This window comes from Carcharodon carcharias, chromosome 15, assembly GCF_017639515.1.
Source record: "Carcharodon carcharias isolate sCarCar2 chromosome 15, sCarCar2.pri, whole genome shotgun sequence".
Lineage (NCBI taxonomy): Eukaryota > Metazoa > Chordata > Chondrichthyes > Lamniformes > Lamnidae > Carcharodon > Carcharodon carcharias.
In genome coordinates this window covers 103,196,732-103,220,163 of record NC_054481.1, presented here as the reverse complement: position 1 = coordinate 103,220,163, position 23,432 = coordinate 103,196,732, and the positions used below count along the sequence as shown (strand labels likewise).

General features: G+C 40.1%; 1 protein-coding gene across 3 annotated transcripts in view; it reads right to left on the bottom strand.

Annotated features, from left to right (window-relative positions):
* LOC121288038 (PR domain zinc finger protein 2-like) overlaps positions 1-23,432 on the bottom strand; it is a 167,592-nt gene that overhangs the window by 14,892 nt on the left and 129,268 nt on the right. Inside the window, exon 1 of one of the 3 annotated variants that reach the window (XM_041206287.1) lies at positions 8,635-8,747. The exons of the other annotated variants lie outside the window; for them this stretch is intronic. Coding sequence (XP_041062221.1) covers positions 8,635-8,659 — 25 coding nt within the window. The 5' untranslated portion in view covers positions 8,660-8,747. Of the gene's footprint in view, positions 1-8,634; positions 8,748-23,432 lie in introns of those variants that run through there. 3 annotated transcript variants of the gene reach the window in all.

The following is a 23,432-nucleotide window of genomic DNA, read 5'->3' as shown; positions in this document are numbered from 1 at the left end:
TTCAAAAGTGAAATTAGGAAACACTTTTACACATGAAGAAAGGTAGAATTTTGGAACTTTTCCACGATTGTAAAAACATGTACAGTATCTAACATCTGTTGTCTATGTAAATTTTAAATCTGAAGTTGATAGATGTTGTTAATCAAATGCATTAGAGGGATATAGTCAAAAGTCCATATGAAATTAGGTCGTAGATCAGTCATAATCTCACTGAATGGCATCAGAACAGGCGCAAGGGGCTAAATACCTACTCCTTTCCGTTATTTTCAGATCCTGCATTTTGCTGCCAGAGAATTCACTGTGGCAAAAGAGGCTAAAAATGCAATGTACAGAATACAGCCACAGCTATATTTAGAGTCAAAATGACTCAGATGCTCTAGATACTAATTTTATTTTGAGAATTACATTGCAAAATGATGAAAGTTTTAATGTGACTCAGTAGTAAAATGATGAATGGAATTAGTGTTAAGTAACTGCCAGCACAGCAGCGCGACAACTTTTGAGCAGCTTTGCTGGGGCAGCATTCAAATCTGAGCCTTTGCGAAGAGTCTTTCATGCTATTGAGTGAATCTGTCCCTTACCTCAATTCTAAAACAATGTATTTGCAGGACAAACTTGTGAAACCAATATGAACTATCCCTTAATACTGATAAATTAGAATCAAAGACTTATTGTTTTGGATGTGAAACCTTTAGCTCTCAAAATGCTGAAATATTCATGGGTTTAGCAAGAAACTGGGGGTCAGAATTTCACCAATTGTGGTCAACCAATTTCATCTCTACCAAATCATCTCTATTACTTGTTTTAGTGCCAATTTTCTATCAACACAACAATTCTTTTCTGCATGAGGGCAAGTAATCCTGCAATACCTTGTTCAACAGTCAACTTTACTGAACCTAATGCAACAGTCTTAATGGAATATTTGACCTGAAAGGCATCACGGTCTCATCTGATCTTATTCTTTTTGGCTAGACCAGCATTTATTGCCCATCCCTAACTGCCCTTGTTCAGAGGGCATTTTAAGAGTCAACCACATTGTTGTGGGTCTGGAGTCACATGTAGGCCAGACAAGGTAAGGACAGCAGATTTCCTTCCCTAAAGGACATTACTGCACCAGATGGGTTTTTACAACAATCGACAATTTCATTCAACATTGGACATTTTAATTCCAGATTTTTATTGGTGTCAAATTTCACCATCTGCATTGGTGGGATTCAAATCCGGATCGCCAGAACATTACCCTGGGTCTCTGGAATACTAGTCCAGTGACAATACCACTAGGCCACCACCTCCTCCAAAACTTAACATGCACTTTAGCTAACTCAACAAAAATAGGAATTGGGACAAGAATCTTACATCCAATATAAAACAAAAACAGAAAAAGAAATACCTGGAAAAACTCAGCAGGTCTGGCAGCATCGGTGGAGAAGAGCACGGTTGACGTTTCGAGTCCTCATGACTCAACAGAACCCAACGAGCCGTTCTGTTGAAGGGTCATGAGGACTCGAAACGTCAACTGTGCTCTTCTCCGCCGATGCTGCCAGAGCTGTTGAGTTTTTCCAGGTATTTCTGTTTCTGTTTTGGATTTCCAGCAGCCACAGTTCTTTGCTTTTATCTTACATCCAATATGTTTTGCACAACACCTTTACCCTTTCAGTTAAGGTAACACTACATTGTGAAAGTACTGACCATGGTAATTTGAAGGTGATGCATAAAAACATCACTATAAACAATTTTGAGCTTTCCTTTAAAAATTGTGGCGAGTCAAAAATGTGGCCAAGCAACTAAAGAAGTGACAAATGCACTGTCACGGACAGAATTGTGCTTTTTCTTACCGTCTATGATCAATGTGCTTTGTATGTGAAGTGTGTATATTTTCTTACCCTCGGGGCGACAGTCCCAATTTAAATAATTCCAGCAGTAAGCTTTTTTGATAGTTTTAAAATAAAGAATGTTATTTATTATTCCACACTTGCCCTGGAGGCGTAAGCACAATGTCTCACTCGCCTCAAACACCATCACTCACACAAAGATTAAATATAGATGAAGAAAAAAGCAATGCAATTACAAAAGTATAATTGCCTCAGTCTCTCTTTCATGACAAGCCTGTAATTTCTTAGATGAGTTGATGCTTTTAGTTGAAGCGAAGGCCTTGTAAGCAGAGGCTTCTCAGTAAGCTGTAAGGCTTCTTGTAGTTAAATTTCCAGTAGATTGGTTCTCAGGCGAACTTAAAGTTAGGACAGGTTGGAGTGAGTCCATCTCTTACTTCCAAGGTATTGCTGTTTATTACCTCGGCGACTTAGTTGATTGCAGCTGGTTCGATGACTTCCTGATGGTCTCTTTGCCTCTGCAGAACTGATTCAAGCTGTTTTAAAAACAGGCAACAAACATGGCTGAATCATCCATGTGGCCTGCGACAAGTCCAAAGTCCTTTTCTAAATACGGTGGATGGCCAGTTCTATAAATATCCTGTGTTTGTTATTTGACACTTTGAAATTTACCCAGTCTGGATTCAAATAAGAGAACATTATAACACAATGACAGGTCGATGGGGACCCATTCACATTCATCTAACACAGTTTTGACGTGTCCTTTGTCCATGGTGAACCAGAAAGACAAATCAGTTGGAATGCTATCGTCCTTTTATTGATGTTCTATCCTTAAACAAAGGGATGTGTGAATTTTCCAGATGGCTGTGAATGTCCATATTTAATAAGGTATTGGCTCGAGTTTCAGGATTGTCCAGAGCTGATACTACCAAAAGTCACATGGTTTGCAGGTGCCATTTTAACAATGTTTGTGTTCAAAATTTTAAAGTATTGCCTGAGGGTTCATAACATAATGGATCTTACACTACACACAAAAATAGCTGAAAATTAGCACCTGAATGGTCACTTAATTGGAACAGCAATGCAAAGGACTGGATGAGACTGAATCTAATTATTAAAATCAAAATAAATTAAAACTGTACACCACTTAATCTCTCATCTTTTGCCAATCTATAAATTTCCTCGAATAGGATGACAGCATCTACCTCCACAGGCAGTCTGCACCGTAGATTCAACCACAGATGATGGTGAATATATATCGTCTACACTCTTTTGAGGAGGCATGCACAAAAGCTGTTCCAAACCAAGTACATTTTACAAACAGCAGCTGCATTGTGAAAATAATAGGGTGAAAAACCCAGAGAAAAAAAAAATCATCTGTGGGAGAGCATGTGTGTCGCGACATGAACTAATCTTAAAATCAGCAACTTCAGCTCGTTTCAATTCTGCTAAAATAGCATTGATTTTCCTCAAAATAGCAACTAAAATGTTCATCAGGACAGTGTGATTGGGAATATGATTAATAAAATAAAAAGTCATCAACATTTCACTGGAGAGTAATTGTGGATATATGAAATAGGCTAAAATTTAGTTCTTTGACCAAGCTTTTGGTCAACTGCCACCATATCTCTATGTGGCTCAGTGTCAAATTTTGTTTGAATATGTTCCTGTGAAGCACCTTGGGAAGTTTTTAAGAGTACAAAGCTGCTAGATAAGTGCAAGTTGTCCTTGTGATTATTTGCTTTGTGAAAAACATACAAAAAGGGAATTATAATTTCTATTCTTCCGAACGTGAAGTGTGCCTGGAGAACTTAATACCAAGATGGCAAGCTGGTGGTTATAGGTAAATCACAAATCTCTCAAAATAACTGAAGTATGCTGGCTAAAACTGTGAAATGTAATTGTATCAATTTGCTAAAGAGACAGCACTGCAGTAAATCCTTCAGTAACTGTCCTTTATTGTTGATGTAGACCTCATCAGCTACAACTTTCAGCAATGGAAATAACAAAGTAAAAACCTGCAACATATACAATACCACAAACTAGTTCTGTTAATTATGACAATTGGGAAAGCAACTCCACTCTAACCCATCCCTGCATGGTTCTGGAGATTCCTTCAAAATACAAAATGTCAGAATAATATTTTAATTCCATCTGTGCATTTCAAAGTGCTTTGCAAATTTTGCACTCACGCAAAGCCATTCCTTATTGCTGGAGGTGTAATAGTATACAAGGACCGAGACTGGCAAGGATCTCTGACAGTCAATGGATTTTACAACCGGGAGCAAGCCTGCAGCCACAATTCTAGGATGGGAGGCAACTAAGGGGTGTGATGGCATTGAGAACTAGAAAAGAACCACAGTGGTTGCCTGTTGTACAATAGAAAGGGAACACTACTCTCAAAGGGCAACTTTTGCATGGATGATTCTCTTTGCCTCTCTCCTCATATCTTCCCCCAACAGGACAATCACCTATATTCCATTTTGTATGTGAACAACAAATAGGAAATGGGACAATTTCACATTACTGAAAAAAAATGGAACCACAGTGAAGGCTTCAAAAGTCTTGCTTCAAATTTGGTGAAATCTAATTGAATATTTTTAGTCACGATGAAGATTATTCCTAATCAATCTATTTTAGCAAGGAAACCATACCCTGGGGGTTACCACTGACCAGAAACTGTGGCTACAAGAGCCGGTCAGAGGCTAGAAATTCTGCAACGAGTAACTCACCTCCTGACTCCCCAAAGCATGTCCATCATCAACAAGGCACAAATCTGGAGTGTGATGGAATACTCCCCACTTGCCTGGATGAGTGCAGCTCCAACAACACTCAAGAAGCTTGACGCCATCCAGGACAAAGCAGCTCGCTTGATTGGCACATCTACAAACATTCACTTACTTCAACGCCAACGCACAGTGGCAGCAGTGTGTACCATCTACAAGATTCACTGCAGAAACTCTCAAAGCCTTCTTAGACAGCAGCTTCCAAACTCACAACCGCTGCCATCTAGAAGGACCAGGGCAGCAGACAGATGGGAACACCACCACCCGGAAGTTCCCCTCCAAGCCACTCACCATCCTGACTTAGAAATATATGTTGCTTCATAGTTGCTGGGTCAAAATTCTTGCACTCCCTCCCTAACAGCACTGTGGGTGTACCTACATGGACTACAGTGGTTCAAGAAGGCAACTCACCACCACCTTCCCAAGGGCAATTAGGGATGGGCAATAAATGCTGGTCTAACAAATGACACCCAAATGCCATAAATGAATAAATAAAATTAAAGAATTCACCCATTTAAGTTTTTTGGAAAAATAGGAAAGAATAAAATTCCTTGCAGTAATCGGATGAAATAGCTCAGTTTGCATCAGGCAGTCACCAGGTCACCTGCAGAATTCCCACTTTCCCCAAAATATCACTTATGAAATTACTCTCGCACCTTGGCACTGCCCCAGTAGCGTTTCTCTGCATTTTACTTTGTGAGTTACATTGTATTGTTTACAAGCCATATATTAAGATATCTACTAATACCAGAGACACTTTCATTAAGTACCCTTTTCCTGTCTGCAAAGGCCAATTACACACACAGATAATGTTTGCAAAGTGATCATACAGGGTGGCTGGTAGGGTCCTGCTGCGATGTCTAATGTTTACAAGATCTGTTTATTTGTGGGATGTCATAGAGGTATAGGTCTGCATGACGGAGAATCCAATAAGGTCGTTAAAATGGATAGAATGGCTGTTGCCATTAGTCAACTTGCAGCTGTCCCTTGGGACCCAAGGGAGGGAAGCCAAGGTTTTTTGGCGAGGCTTGGAAGAGCATTCTGTTCCTTCTGTCCCACAAAGAGCATGAAAACACAACATTTTTGGGCGTCTTCTGGCCTAGCATCTGCTTGTGGAAAGTTTCACTGGCAGGTATGGCACTGTATGCCCCTCACATGATCTGGTGTTCTAATTGCTTTGAGATACTAACGGTCATACAACCCCAATAATTTTAAGTATTAATAAAAGCCTGCAGATGCCCCAACACTGCCAAAACCCTTGCATATCAGAACTGATGGAAAGCTGTTCAGCCTTGCTCGCCTGAGACAAGGCAAAGGTGCGCATAATCCTCATCCAAGAGTTTCTCCATACTGATGATGCCACACTAGCATTCCATACCATAGTATGAGGAACACCTTCAGCGGTAAATGGAGAGATTCTCTCAAGCCTGTGAAGAGTTTGCTTAGACCATCAGCATCAGGAAGACAAATGTCATGTTCCAGGACATTGCCATACCGCCATCGATCAGCACTGACAATATGACGCTAGAGGTTGTTGACGGTTTCACATATCCAGGCTCCACAATCACTAACAATCTGTCACTTTATGCTGAAACCAGCACACACGCATTGCAAAAGCAGCAGCTGAGTAAGTGTGTGTGGAACAACAGCACCCTGACTGAGAACACCAAAGTGAAAATCTACCAAGCCTGCATCTTCAGTACACTCCTGCACAGTACTGAGACCTGGACAACATATGCTAGGCAGGAGAAAAGGCTCAACAATTTCCACCTTGTCTCAGGCGTAACCTTGGCAGGACCAGGTCACCAACTCAGGGGTCCTGCAGCGAGCTAATTCCATCAGGATACACCCATTGATAATCTATGTAACCCTATGTAATGCAACAATTCATTTGTAATTAATTTATTTCCAAACATTTTTCTTCGTGTCATGGGATAATAAGCACAGAACCATCATCATTCAAACCCCAAAACCTGATTTTAGTGAAATCTCACTGTCAATAAGTAAACATTATAGCACTGAGCCAAAGTGACTAGTAGGTCCCATGTTTGAACCCTGGACTATGCTGAGTTAGCACCAAACTGCAGGTGGCGGGGAGGGGGCGATATAAAAACTGGTCAAGTTTCCACTTCTGATCACTATCCCTATTGAAGAAATTGCACTTGGATGTTGGGTAGGACAGGATTGAGCTGTGATGAACATCGTTCACTGTTTAGGTTTACAGACAAAGTACAGCCACTGGGGAAAGGAATAGAATACTTGCAACGAATAAATGTCTTCTTTTGGAGGGTTGTTGAAAATTGCTGATAAAGGTGGTAAAAAAAAATCAAACGGCCAACTTTTTTAAATTTAGGAATTATACTTAAAAGATTGAAATGTGTGAAAATGTCAAATTATTTTGAGTTCTGTGTATTTATTAACAAAAATTGCAGAGCCAGTCCTCCAAAATACATTGAACATATTCACACCTTCCTTATACAAAAGCCTGTTAACAATTGCACACCTCTTTTCTTGGCCATGGAAGATAAGTAGGTTACAAGTGGAGAACTGCATGCAGAATTGAATTGCCACATGAGTAAATGCTGCCAGTTGCCTTGTTCATACTGCAATCCACTCGCTGTTCTATTTTTATAGACAAACCCATCAATGTAATTTTCAGTTTGGTACAGATTAAAGTTCAATTCTGCCCCAATCTCTTTTTGTCAGTGAGATTACAAATTTAGTGCCAAATTGGGGGTCATTTTTGGTGTGGACTGAATTCCCAAAATCAGTTCACATGGGAACAATGCAAGGGACAACTTACATTCCTCTGCAGTCGCACACGCAAATGGTATTTTACTTTATTTGCAAACTGTGATTTCTTTATATCATTAAACTGGTGATCTTGAAAAACAAGAATGCACAAGTTTTGATAAACAGCAGACCTAATAACGCAACAGCCTGTAGGTTACTAAGAAACAGCTTGGTAATTAGAGACCAATGACACACCCTACAATGTGCGTTCTCAAGCGCAATCCTTCCAGCCTGGTGATTTTAAAATTAGCCAAGATACTTTTATTTGGCGGAATACATAAAACTTATTGGGGAAAGGGTATGTTAGTGTAGTACAATAAGTATTACACTAACAATTCAAAATTTGCAAGTACAAATCTTGTCATGGCACACTGTGGAACCAAGTTCACAAATCTGGTAATTTGTGACTAGCTGCTATAAAAACTCAAAAGGCCTATTCATATTTGTCCCAAAAGGAAACCCGCCACCCATAACCAGTCTGGTCTACATATGACTCCAACCCCACACTGATTAATCCTTAATGTCCACTGAATTGGTTTGACAAACCAAATCAGTTGTTCCAGAAAAAGTTGCTAGAAAGACTACCAGCTTCTGTGGCAAGTAGTGATGGGCAATAACCGTGGCCTATCACCTCCCATATCTCTTGATAAAAGTCAAATAAAAACAGCAAACTACAGGCAAATTGCTGCTCAACAGAATGTTTTAGTGAGGCATTAAACTGGTGCATAAGCGATTTAATTTGTAATACCTTCAAGCAAGCCCCGATTTTTATCCCTCCATGATTGGCGAACATGCTTCCAGTTTTCAAGGCCTTAAGCGCTGGAATTCCACCCTCCTTAAGATGCTCCTTAAAACCTACTTCTTTGGCCAAGATTTTAGTTAGCTGTCCTAATACCTCATGTGACTTGGTGTCAAATTTTGTTTGATAACACTCCCATGAAGTGCTTTGGGATGTTTCACTACATTAAAGATCCGATAAAGGCAAGTTGCTGTTGCTGTTGCTCATTAAATAGAAAACTGCCCCAGAGCTTAGCAAAGGCAAGTCAAAATGAACTTAAAAATCTTTTGTATGGCTCTCAAAAACAGAATTTTAACAAATATAGTGTACAAGTTTGCCTCCCTAATAACTAAGCGCTTCTATATGTACCAAATAAAGGATAAATTTAAGTGTATGAGCAAATTCCTAATGCATACTTTAGTTATTAAGCTTCATGATATGTGCTTACCCACAAGGCCAGAGGAGGACATCATTTTTTCTTACAAATAACTTTATCCTTCTGAAGTGGTTTCATCCATCCCTCGTTTTTTGGATGAAGTATCCCTTTCACAACTGTCAATATTTGAAACATGCACTGAGAGGAGTTAAAAAGATAAAAACAAAAAACTGCGGATGCTGGAAATCCAAAACAAAAACAGAATTACCTGGAAAAACTCAGCAGGTCTGGCAGCATCGGCGGAGAGGAAAAGAGTTGACGTTTCGAGTCCTCGTGTCCCCTCAACAGAACTGGGTGAATCCATGGAGAGGGGTGAAATATAAGCTGGTTTAAGGTGGGGTGGGAGAGAGAAGTGGAAGGGGGGGGGTGTAGGGACAAGCAAGCAGTAATAGGAGCAGATCATCAAAAGATGTCACAGACAAAAGAACAAAAGAACACAGAGGTGTTGAAGTTGGTGATATTATCTAAATGAATGTGCTAATTAAGAATGGATGGGAGGGCACTCAAGGTATAGCTCTAGTGGGGGTGGGGGGAGCATAAAAGATTTAAAAATAATGGAAATAGGTGGGAAAAGAAAAATCTATATAAATTATTGGAAAAAACAAAAGGAAGGGGAAGAAACAGAAAGGGGGTGGGGATGGAGGATGAGCTCGGCATGATGCTGAACTCTTCTTTCGCTGTCTTCGTCTCCGGGCTCACTTCTTTGGGCAGGAGTCCTCTCCCTGTTCAACGGATCCTTTTACCCACCTCCAATATTCTCCCTCCACCTGGACCCCTCCCTCTGGATTCTTACCTTCTCTTGATCTTTTCATTGAGAACTGTCGGTGTGACATTAGTCGTCTCAATTTCTCTGCTCCTCTCACCCATTCTAATCTGTCTCTCTCTGAACTTACTGCACTCTGTTCTCTCAGGTCCAACCCAAACACTGTCATCAAACCAGCTGACAAGGGTGGTGCTGTTGTTGTCTGGCGCACTGACCTCTACCTCGCAGAGGCTGAGCGTCAACTCGCAGACACTTCCTCCTACCTCTCCCTGACCATGACCCCACCACTGAACATCAAGCCATTGTTTCCAGGACTGTCAATGACCTCATCTCCTCTGGAGATCTTCCTCCCACAGCTTCCAACCTGATAGTCGCCCAACCTCGGACAGCCCGCTTCTACCTCCTACCCAAAATCCACAAACAGAACTGTCCCCGTGGACCGATCGTGTCAGCTTGCTCCTGCCCCACGGAACTCATTTCTCGTTATCTTGACTTCCTTCTCTCTCCCCTTGTCCAGTCCCTTCCCACCTACATCCGTGATTCCTCTGACACCTTACGTCTCACATCAACAATTTCCAGTTCCCTGGCCCCAACCGCTTCCTCTTCACCATGGACATCCAATCCCTCTACACCTCCATCCCCCACCAGGATGGTCTGAGGGCCCTTAGCTTCTTCCTCGAACAAAGGCCCGAACAATCCCCATCCAACACTACTCTCCTCCATCTGGCTGAACTTGTTCTCACACTGAATAATTTCTCCTTCAACTCCTCTCACTTCCTCCAAATAAAAGGTGTGGCTATGGGTACCCGCATGGGCCCCAGCTATGCCTGTCTCTTTATGGGGTACGTGGAACATTCCTTGTTCCAGTCCTACCCCGGCCCCCTTCCACAACTCTTTCTCCGGTACATCGATGATTACTTCGGTGCTGCTTCATGCTCTCGTCAGGACTTGGAAAAATTTATTAATTTTGCTTCCAATCTCCACCCCTCCATCATTTTCATGTGGTCCATCTCTGACACTTCCCTTCCCTTCCTTGACCTCTCTGACTCAATCTCTGGTGATAGACTGTCCACCAATATCCATTACAAGCCTTCCGACTCCCACAGCTACATCGACTACAGCTCCTCACACCCCGCTTCCTGTAAGGACTCCATCCCATTCTCTCAGTTCCTTCGCCTCCGTCGCATCTGTTTTGATGGTGCTACCTTCAAAAACAGTTCCTCTGACATGTCCTCCTTCTTCCTTAACCGAGGTTTTCCACCCACGGTCGTTGACAGGGCCCTCAACTGTGTCCGGCCCATCTCCCGCACATCCACCGCCTTCTCCTCCCTGCCAGAAACATGATAGGGTCCCCCTTGTCCTCACTTATCACCCCACCAGCCTCCGCATTCAAAGGATCATCCTCCGCCATTTCTGCCAACTCCAGCATGATGCCACCACCAAACACATCTTCTCTTCAGCCCCCCTGGCGGCATTCCGTGGGGATCGTTCCCTCCGGGACACCCTGGTCCACTCCTCCATCACCCCCTACTCCTCAACCCCCACCTATGGCACCTCCCCATGCCCACGCAAAAGATGCAACACCTGCCCCTTCACTTCCTCTCTCCTCACAGTCCAAGGGCCCAAACACTCTTTTCAAGTGAAGCAGCATTCCACTTGCTTTTCCCCCAACTTAGTCTACTGCATTCGTTGCTCCCAATGCAGTCTCCTCTACATTGGAGAGACCAAACGTAAACTGGGCGACCGCTTTGCAGAACACCTGCAGTCTGTCCGCAAGAATGACCCAAACCTCCCTGTCGCTTGCCATTTTAACACTCCACCCTGCTCTCTTGCCCACATGTCTGTCCTTGGCTTGCTGCATTGTTCCAGTGAAGCCCAATGCAAACTGGAGGAACAGCACCTCATCTTCCAACTAGGCACTTTACAGCCTTCCGGACTGAATATTGAATTCAACAACTTTAGATCTTGAACTCCCTCCTCCATGCCCACCCCCTTTCTGTTTCTTCCCCCTTCCTTTTGTTTTTTCCAATAATTTATAGATTTTTCTTTCCCCACCTATTTCCATTATTTTTAAATCTTTTATGCCCCCCACCCCCAGTAGAGCTGTACCTTGAGTGCCATACTATCCATTCTTAATTAGCACATTCGTTTAGATAATATCACCAACTTCAACACCTCTGTGTTCTTTTGTCTGTGACATCTTTTGATTATCTGCTCCTATCACTGCTTGCTTGTCGCTACAACACCACCCCCCCCCCCCAAAACCAGCTTATATTTCACCCCTCTCCTTGGATTCACCCAGTTCTGTTGAAGGGTCATGAAGACTCGAAATGTCAACTCTTTTCTTCTCCGCCGATGCTGCCAGACCTGCTGAGTTTTTCCAGGTAATTCTGTTTTTGCACTGTGAGGGGTTAACTGGCTGAGTAAACTTTAAAGGCTCCTTCAAATTTGAAAACTTAACATCCTCCTCAGATATAAAAACAAAAAACTGCGGATGCTGGAAATCCAACCGATGCTGCCAGACCTGCTGAGTTTTTGCAGGTAATTCTGTTTTTGTTTTTGATCCTCCTCAGATAGCCTGGTGGGTAAAAATATGGTTAGGTGTAGCATGAAACTTTTAACTAGCTGCTCTTAGGACAGACAACAATTGGGAGAGTTCAATTGTCTTTAGGATCACAGCTCCGTGTCTGTGAATCTAAGTAAACACATTAACAATTAGCCAATGTTCCAGCTCTCAAAGTCTAGATGAATGCTACTGGAAACTGCAATAAAGGAAGGATCAGGCTTAATGGTGGTATCGCCCATGTGTAAACAACACTCACTGTCTCAGCTCACACATTAAACTGGCTACTTTGGTGAGTTTGTATATAATTATCAGCAACCATGGAATTGTACCACAGCAACAGTCAGCAACTTCAAGAGACAGAGGCAGGAAAAGAAAACTAAATTGAGGGCGGGTAAGGGGAAACCCAACAGTTCCTCAAATATGTACAATTCAAAAGCTGAACTCCATGAAAATTAAGTAAAAAACAGATCAAAAGCAAAACAAACTAAGTCACAAATCAAAATTCAATGGATACTGGAAATCTGAAATGAAAACAGAAATTCTGAAAATAGTCAACAGGTCTAACAGCATCTGTGGCAAAGGGTTAACATTTCATGCCAACGACCTTTCATCAGAACAGTTTTGTCAAAAGGTTATTGACATCAGCCTTGATTTGAACATACAAATTAGGAGGAGTAGGCCACTCGGCCCTTTGAGCCTGCTCTGCCATTCAATAAAATCATGGCTGATCTGACTGTAACCTCTCGCCTACCACCAATAACCTTTCACCCCCTTGTTTATCAAGAATCTATCTACCTCTGCCTTAAGAATATTCAAAGTCTCTGTTTCCACCACCTTTTGAGGAAGAGAGTTCTAAAGACTTACTACCCTCAGAGAAAAATTTCTTCTCATCTGTCTTAAATGGGCAACCCCTTATTTTTAAACAGTGACCCCCTAGTTCTAGATTCTCCAACAAGAGGGAACATCCTCACCACATACACCCTGTCAGGACCCATCAGGATCTTGTATGTTTCACTCAAGTCCTCTTACTCTTCTAAACTCCAGCTGATACAAGCCTAGCCTGGATGTTAGAAGATAGTCTGTGAAGGTTTGAAATCTAGAAGCTACATGCTGATCTGTACTTAAAAAAAGAAAGACAGGCAATTGTCATCTTCAGTTACAATCCTTCACACCACAGGAACCTAACAAATTAGTTCTGAGTTCAAGAATAAGGAGCCTGTGACCAGGAACCTAACATCAGCCAAGTCTGGACCATAATGCTAACATACAAATTGTGAATGACCATTTATTGTAATGTACAAATTTCAATATGGTTGAAGGAAGAATCCAATTTAAGATTTGGAAAGGAGATTAGAAGAGCAGAGAACATAATATTTCAGCTGGGGAGAATTAAACTATTGTGCAATTCTTGGGGTTCCCAGGATGATGTAGTAAGAGAACTACTTGGAGCAAAACCCATTGCACTTCATTTCATGTGTACCAAGATGCACAAGGGAGATTTTTATTTTCATTAGCTGGGTAATAACCTGGGATGAAGATCATTTGGTTCTGTAATAAGTGGGCAATCCACTTCACCAGATTATAATCTAGACAGTGATGAAAATCTACCCCATAACCAATCAAGTTGGGCACAATAACTTTGATGTGTGGAGGATGCTGAATCAATCATCTTTGTCATCTCTTAAATGCCCAAGTACAGTGACTGCAACAGGCTATTACACTGTGCATGTGCGGTCTCACTGATCCTTTAGAATCAGTATTCGTTCACTGGAGGTGCATTCGATGAGTGATATGTTTAACTGCTCACAGGATTACAACTATGACTTTAGTAAGTTGTAACAATAAATGTGAGAAATTTCTGTATTATATCCAATTAAACTCAGAACATCCAGGAGTACAATTATAAATTACTGTATCTTCGTCCCATTTTGGGTTGTAGCCATAGAGATCAGTTTGAGCTATACAACACGCTGGTGAAGTACTGTTTACAGTTCTGTCACTGGTGATAGGAATAATTTGAAGCAATGTACTAACATTATATAAGCGTCAACCTGAAATACTTTTAATGCAAGGTTAGTGCAAATTTTCCCAGGTCACACATTGGCACAAACATAAAATAACCAACATCAATTGGAATGGAACATCCTCTCTCTCTTTTTACATATAGAAAAATAAAATACAGAAAGTTGCTAGTTATCTAAATCAGTGAAATCAACAGCATAATGGAACAAATTTCAAAACATTCAAAAAATAATTGTTTAGCAATGGAAGTGGAATTGCTAAATATGTGATATATTGCTGAAACATTTGCCCACAATACAACAAGTTGTTTCAAAAGTAAATCACTGGCTGTAAAGCACTTTGAGGTTTTCTGAGGGTGTGATAAGAACCATAAATGTAAGTGTTTTGTTTTTCCTTTATCGAATTATAGGGAACCACTCAAAATTTTATGAAAATTTAACAACGTATCAAACTCAATGAAGTAGCTGGTGAACATTATTGATTCCGATGAAAGATCATTGATCTGAATCTGAAGCTTCCGCCTACTTGCCGAGTATTCCCAGCATTTTTGTTTTTGTTTCATATTTTCAGAGTCTGTGATATTTTTGCTTTAACATTACTGATCAGCTGGTTGGAGACAAGGAAGGCTTTAGCACCATGATCCTAAGTCTGTCAGCAGAAAGTCACTTAGTATGCCTATACTCACTCTGGCCAAAAATAAATCTAATTGTACTGAAGTTGCCAACTGAGTTTTTGGAGACACAGGGTACTGTCTGTTGAGGCGCTGATTATTTGTAGCATGTTTTAATCCAGAACTTTAGGCAAGGAAGCTACTTATTAAAATTGCTCAAAAGCATAATGAAAATGACAAGGTATATTGACAGGATAATAAGCATGTTCTTAATGGACAGAGGGGAAAAACCTCTAGAATCATGAAACTTGCAGCATAGGATCAGGCTATTTGGTATATCTTGCCTGTGCAAGTGTTAATTCTTCACTGGAGCCACCTGATCTAGTCTCTTTTTCCTTGTCCTACTTTAGAAATTACCCTTATTTCTAAAGTAAACTTTCAAAACCAATTCCTTGCCATACCATTTGACTTCACCGTCTGCTTTCCCCCAAAATTTATTCTATCCACTTGCAGATCCACCATGACATTCTCAGGCTGAAGTGGCAGGTATAATATTTTCTTCTAATCTTTGGCTACATCATTCGCTTCACACATGCCAACATGCTTGCAGCTGAACCGGTGCCTTCCTCCACTTTTTCCTCCCATCTCGCCTCATGATCTCTGAGTTCATCTGTCCCTTGAGATCCACGCCCTACATCATTTACTCCAGTCCCACTAAAGTCTTGACCATCCAACTTTCCTTCCCAATGTTAACAGGTATTCTAAATAATTATCTCTAATGTGCCTCAAAATCAGTCATTGAATCCCCTACTCAAAACCAAGTGCCCAGCCTGTTTGTGCTTTCCAACTACTCCCCCATCTCCAACTTCTTTTCAAGTTTTTGAATATGTTGTTGCCTCCCAAATTTATAGCCATCTTTCCTGCAACTCCACATTTGAATCTCTCCAATCAGGTTTTCATCCCTACCATAGCACTGAAAGAGCCCATATCAAAGTTACATTTTACATCCTCTGATGATCACATAGTGCACTCCTCCCTGATCTGGCTGCAGCATGCCCCTCCAATGCTTTTAATCTTTCTTCTTCCTGTTCCTTTCCCCTTTTCCCATGGTTCCGCAATTGCGTAAAAATCTCTTAAATCGCCAGTAGAGGTTACCAATCTGTAAGTTCAATTGACACAATTAACAGGGATTATCTTCAGACAATGTCATACAATCTCCTTTCCTAACAGCACTTTGGGTGTACCTATACCATATGGATTCCAGCAGTTCAAGAGGTCAGCTCACCACCATCTTCTCAAGAGCAATTAGGAATGGGCAATAATTGCAGGCCTAGCCAGTAACGCCCCACAGCTCGTGAAAGAACAAAAAAAACCCCCAATTCTGCCCCCCTTTCCAGCAATTGTCGACCTGAAAGAGACTTCGCTATCAGACATCCTATTTGACCCTTAGTCAAGCTTCCTACCACGTAAACTCTCCAACACAAAAACCACCGACAAGTTCAGAATACTGGCCTTCACATCTGCCTCAGCCCATCTGCCATTTAAATCTTCATCCTATGTCTTTGTTGCAAGCTTAACTATTACAATACTTTCTTTCCCAGCCTCCCATTCGCCACTTCTGTAAACTTTAGTTCATCCAGAACTCTGCTGCCTTTAACTTATTCCAAATCCGTGTAAAAAATTATCCTAGTCTTTGCTGATGGACATTAGCTCCTGGCTCCTGAATGCCTTCATTTTAACATATCCTTCCTCATGTTTAAAATCTTTCATGGTCTTGTCCCTTTTTATACTTGCAACTTCCTCCAGCCCTACAACCTGTTCTCCTAACCTGTTGTGCTTCCTTCCTCCCTTCACCCATAATGGTGGCCATACCTTCAGTCTTGTAGGCCCATGGTCTGGAATTCCCCCTCCACATTCCTTCTCTCCTCCTTTAAAGCCCACCTTAAAATCCATTTCTTTGCTTAGATCATAACCCCTCATAATATCTGCTCTTTTGTCTCAGCATCTGGTCACACCTTAGTAAAATACCTTGGGACTTTTTAAAAAAATTAAAATATTCCAGAAATGCAAGTCGCTATTGGTGTTCATTTGGAAGTATATAGTTGCAAATTGCTCCCACCATACTTAAGAGTTCTACAGAATAAAAAGAGCCTTCAGCCCAACAGGTTTATGCCAGTGTTTACACTCCACAAAAACCTCTTCCCACTTTATTTCATCTAATCTTACGAGCACATCCTTTCCCCTTATAGACTTAATTGGTTTCTGCTTAAATGTATCTATGCTAATCACTTCAACCACTTCATCTGGTAGCATGTTGCATATTCTCACCACTGAGTAACAAGATTCCTTCTGAATTCCCGATTTTATTTATCAGTTACTATCATATAATTATGGCCCTGGAAACATCTTCTCTATGCCTAAATGGAACAAACAGGAAGGTTGCCCCAACTGAGGAACCACAAGCACAGAGTATAAGTGTTTTACCTGACTTCCTCTTTTATTAAAAATATAAGCACTTTTTAAACAACAACCTCAAACAGTTGGTTGCATTTTTGTGTAAAACCAGTTCCAGGCCTTCAGTTGTTCAAATGCAAGCTGGCAGTTATTGCTTTTAAAATTACTCATGTATTCACGTGCAAACTTTTGTAATAGCAATTCCACATGGGGTTTTTCTTTTACAATTTAATAAAATTATTGATATGGTAAGCAGTTTTGTCCAAACAACAAAGCATCTTCCCCTCCTCTCCTGCAACCCCTACTCCCCAGCAGCTGCTGTGCTTTCGCCGGTGTGGTTTTGTTTGGTTTCAGTTTGCTAAACCTACAACTTACATTAACAAAGCTCCTCTTATACAAATCCTTATTTCATTTTAACATTTTCTACAATAATCTCAATTTATGCATGTGCGTGCCTTGGTGAAAGAGGAAAGCTTATTATTCCACTAAAAAAAATGTAAACGTACATTTTTCTGACATTAATTTTTATGATCCTCACCGTCAGTCAGCTATCTTGCTGGATATGTCCACGATCACAGCTTATTGTCAATCTGAAACCTACGATCCTAGCCGCATGGCTCCTAACTACTCAACTAACAGACTTTACATGGCTTTTCTGCCTTTTAAATCTGAGGAAAATCGTACATCTCGTTTTATTTCTAGTCAGGCTTTTTTAAAAAATTAAAATCATTTGAGCACTGTAGTTCCTGCTGGAAACTTGCACTTCAATTTCAAGTAACATTACAACACATTTTGACACAAGTTGGAACAAACTGCTCTGCATCTAAAAACACACATCAAAAATTGATTTTACAATGAGTGCCCCATTTTCACAACCCTTTGAATGAAGCAATTGATACTGCTTTCGTTTTCAATGGCCTTGTCATAATTCTAAGACCCTCACCTCGTTCTGGAATGTGGGTGTTTAAGCATCAGCAGGGGTGAGTAGCACCCGCAAAATTTTGCCTCTACCTCCACCGTCCGACCTCGTCAGTCTCCTCCTCACTGGCACAGTTGACAACAAGATGTCATTGCATAGAAATCCTAGGGACAAATCCACCTTCTCCCACACCATGGTAAAAGCACATTGACAGTTTCAATGGGTATTTGTTGCTGTGCTAAACTGAGGTGTTGATGGACTGGGAGCCAAAAAGGGTAATGGTGAGCAAGACTTGATGAGGGTAGGGCAGCAGAGTTCTGGATGAGTCCAAGTTTATGGAGAGTGGCAGATGGAGGCTGGCTAGAAGAGCCAAAAAATAACCAAGCACCACAGAAGATCTGCGAGTATATAAACATTTTGCAAAAGGTAACCAATATTCGGGAATGATTTCAAGTCTTAACTTTGACAAATCAAGTCAACCATAACCACACACTAATGATTTATGCTAGCCTAGTTATGCTTACATGGTTTAAGATGTCTATATCCTAAGATTACTGCTGTATGTCATTGTTCTTTTTGAAACCAGTTTTTAAAATATTTTGTCGATTTACAGTAGTAGTGTTGGTTAACAATCCAGTATAATGTGTTTTACTTTGGGGACCAAAATTATATAAAAGAAATTCAAGTGATTATTTAAATTTCTTACTGTTCAAATATCGTATGTGTTCTCTCATTCTGCAAAGTGAAGGTTTACAATTGATAAAACATTCCAGTCAACAATCCTCCTCCCAAAACAAGGCACAGATTTTAAAACTTTCTTCCCCCAATGGAACTCCCTTTAATCACGTTTCAAAATCCACAACTTCACAAAAAAAAACTTTTTGGGCAATGCAGAATATCTTTTGGTTTCAATAGCTTTCACAATGCCCTGGGGTTAGGAAAGAGGAGCAGACCGATAATCAACCAACTGTACCTGCCACTGAATGAGGCACAGAAATCAGTCATTAGAGAGCAACTGCCAAACCTCCCCCATGATATTTGATTTTAAGAAGTGTGATGTATTTGGAGAAAAGGAGAAATGTAAAATTCTAGACAACATCCTAATATTTTGATCGGACACCAATGAATTCCTCACAGCAGCATGAACATATCACACCATTTGGAATACGGCAATTGTGAAGAAGGTTGCAGATGCCCGGTTGCTAATCACAAGAAGTTTAAGCATAATTTGGGTATACACTAAGAATTGTATGAATTAATTAAAAATTCTGTTCTAGTACATCTTAGATTTATACAAGAATGTTCAATTACCAAAGAGCACCAGGCTCATTTCTCTACCCCACCAATCTCAATCAGCTATTATTTATTTCCCACAGCTACGGGCCTCTAAATCATAGGACTTGCAAACCTTGCAGAATCTGCCAAAACATTAGTTTAGTGTTTGTAAGGTTACATTCTGTAGCTCAGTATATTAACCATTACTTGACTGAACACACTGTGTTACTTCTCATCCCAATGGCAAGGCTTACATACTTTAAGTGATCTGAGGACTAGTTAACAATAAAGTATCCTTGGTTCTGTTTGGCCCATTTTGTGCAAGTAAAATTTCAAACTCCTACCAACTTCTCCACCTTGACTCAGCAGCAACAGCAAAAGAAGCAGTAGGGAGATCAGGATTTTTTTTAATGCAGCAAGCTATGATGATTTAGAATGCATCACCTGAAAGAGTTGTGCAAGTGGATTCAATAGTAGCTTTCAAGGTGGAATTGAATACATATACTTGAAGAGGCAAAGGTTTTAGTGTCAAGGGAAAAGAGAAGGGGAGTGGAATTAATTGGACTGCTCTTTTGAACAGCCTGCACAGGTATGATGCGTGGAATATCCTCCTCCTGTGCTGCAAGACTCTATGCACAGCACAAGGCTGTGGTCAAGATTAGTAAGTGCAGCAAGGTTGGAATGAATACATTTATTACAAAGATGACACTTACCTAAATTGTTAAAACCAATCTTTGTGAAAGGATTAGCCAGCTTCAAGACAGTTAATATCTCATATCTAAACAGTACACACATGTGCATGCCTCCTGCCTATACATAAATTACTCAGTCAGAAAATCTACTTGATGCTTTAAATAGCACACTAATTATGCAAACATGTAAAAAGATGTATTCCATAAGGAGATTTAATATCCTTCTAATATGCTGGAAAACTAGCTTCAGAACTGGCCCTTCCTCTGACACTGCTTTGTTGTTCCTTTCTAGCAGTGAAAATGTCTTCATGTCAAAAAGAAAGTTTGAAAAGGGAATTCCAGCCTGTCACACAATGTTTGATTTAATCTGGGGTGGAGGGGAAAAATAATGAATGCGAATTTACCATCAAGGATTTCCATTACCGAATTTGCTGAAACTCCTACAACTTGCACAAGTATCCTAAAATTTGAGAACACTAATATGAAAGTCAATCATTTCCCTAACTTCAAGGAGCTTCCTGGTACTATTCAGAAGGCATGCAGCTATTATAATCTATCTGCTCCCTACCTATAATCTAGTACTTGTTCATTTCTTTCCAAGTCCCCCACACCAATTTTCACTCCTCCTTTTCTGGAAGCACAATGCTGGCAGCTCTCTGAAGTGTCAGACTTGGCTCAGTGGTAGCACACTCAGTGGGTAAATGCTGAAAGGCTAGTTCAGGATTATCTGTGCAAGCCTATGTATTTTTACAAGTCACAGGATTGTGGATCTGAGCTACAATCCAGAATTTGAGCATATAATCTAGGCTGTCACTTCAGTGCAATGCTAAGGAGTTGTTGAGGTGCCATCTTTTGGATAAAGTGACAAACCAAGGCCCTGTCTGCAATCACAGGTGGATGCAAATGATCCCATTTAATTACTTGAAGAGGGACAGGTAGTTCAATTGCCAATTAACTAATATTTATCTTAAATAACTTTATCAAAAATAACTTGGGGTCATTTATCTTATTGCTGCTCGTGAGATCTTGCTACACGTAAATTGGCTGTGTTTGCCCAAGTAACAATTGCAACTGCATTTCAGAAGTGATTGGGGCATCCCAAGGTCTTGAAAAATGCTATATCAATACAAGTTCCTTCTTTTCTCTGGAATTTCACTCGTGTCATTCTATTCCTTGCTCAAACCAGTTACTACCATTATTCGTAGCTTTGGATGCATCTTCAGTAATGGAGAACTTCAATTTGAGCAATATGAAGTCATATGGGGAAAAGAAATAATGTTGCCAATTTGCTTCTACTTTGGCATCATTTGGTTTTGCAGGTTCTAGGCCCAGTTCAGGGCTTGAATACACAACCAAAGTTGGCACACCAGTGAAGTGCAATATTGTCAGATGAGCTATCCTTTGGATGAAATGTTAAACTAAGGCTTCACTACCTATTCTGATCCATGATAAAGACCCCATGACGTTACTTATAAATGTAGGAAATTCTCCTGGCATCCTGACCAACTACTTCCCTTTAGTCACCATCACCAAAAACTGTAATTGGTTGATCACTTCACTAATGTTCATGCTATTTCACTTATTTCAAAAATGGCTGCATGTTTGCCTAAATAAGTCACTGAAATTCGAAATAATTCACTGTATCTGAAATGCCTTGAGATCGTGCTCAAAGAAATGATATACTGCTATATAAATGAGCCTTTGTATAACTACAAAAATATATCATTGACCAGAAGTGTGTTACTATGCAGTCTCCCAAATTCCAAGGGTGAGAGTGAAGTTTGATTTGCTAACAACTTACTTTCATAAAACAACCAAATTGTGACATGTTCTATTCACGTGACAGATTCAATTCATTATTTTGAGGTAGAGTGGTTTTACTTAAAAAAAAATAATTAGGAATTCTTGACCTTTTAACAGCAAAATCACATTGAGACACAAGTAATGCAGTTGTAAAATTTGGAAAGAGTAGCAAGATCTTGCTGATTGTGTGCCAAGTTCACTGATCTCAACTGGAGCAACACTTGGAGTGCCATAACTGGCCTCAGTGTCCCAGGCTAGGGAGGGGGAAAAATTCAACGAGAGTTCTTGCTCACTGTCCATACATATGCATTTTCTATTGGGGTTCATTAACTGATAAGTGGGAATCCAAGATATTTGATCTAAGTGCAGAATTCCAACCTACCAAAAAAAGATTCATTATACAGAGTTCCATATATGAAGCCAGCTTCCATGATCCATAATTCCTGAGCCAATAAATAACATTGAGCTAGTACAACATTGTTGTAAGGAATCTTGTTTTATAAAATAGTTTAAGTTTACTGCAGTCTCCACCGGTGACTAAAATGACTTTGGCATGTTACAAGCTGGTGATTTTATATGGATCTGCTTTTCTGTAGCTGACCCAAGAACAACATTCCATGGCAAACCAATTGTGTATTTATCAGGATTCACATCACTTGGGAGTAGGATTACTATTCCAGCCATTTCTCTTTGTAGAATAGCTACTTCCTGGTGAGGGGCAAAGAACAAGTCCTAAAATTTATCAATGTTCATATTTTCAGTTAAGTTTTATTTGAAATTTTTGTTTTGCACAAACAGGTTCTTTCCCATAAATGTGGTTACTGACCACCGTGCTTCAAAAAAAATCTCTCTTGCAACAACTCCATTATGGGTCCTGAGGCAGATCTGTATCAGTACCTTTTTTTTTCTAACAATGATAATATGGTACTGATGATTTTTGTTCTTTGAAACAGCCGAATAGGACTGCACTATTCTTAAAAGTTTATATGGAGGCACAATTTTAAAGGGGTAAAAGTTACATTACAATAAATTGCAAATGTGCCACCAGCAGCCTTAATAAATTCTAAATTAACCCAAGAGTCGTCATCTTTTTGTACGGTTCGACTTTGATTCTATTTTTTGTTCTCTCCCCACACCCCCAAATTAAACTAAATATTGTTCTCCAGTTTTATTTGAAAGAAAAAAGTCAGTTTCAATAAGTCAAATAAACAGAATCGAAATTAAAACCTCTCACATCCCTTTATTTTGCAGCCATCTTCTGAAGAAAAATATTTCATAGAAGTATTTTGTTAACTGGAAGGGTGGGGAAAAAGTTAAATATTGTATTGGAGGGAAGAGAAATAAAATCAATTTATTCAGGATGGTTGGGCATTTTAAGATTTTAGAAACACTTCATGATGTCATTTTTCTATAGTGTTTCAAAATTCGGAGATAAAAGATAAAGCAACATTTTTTGGATTGGTGTAAAATGCTGGGAACATTCAAGTTATTCAGTGAATTATTAAGCAGCTGCATCCATTTTGTAGGCCTCTGAAATTAGAAACTGCTTACATAACACAATTCACTAACACACTTCAATCTGCTTCCACACTTCCAACACTCTCCCAGAAGCAAAAAAGAGCCATCTTTGTCTAAATATTTCTAAAAGTCACAATCACAAACCTCTTATCAGTTCCAAAATCCCCAAAGTGTTAAAAAAGTGAGCT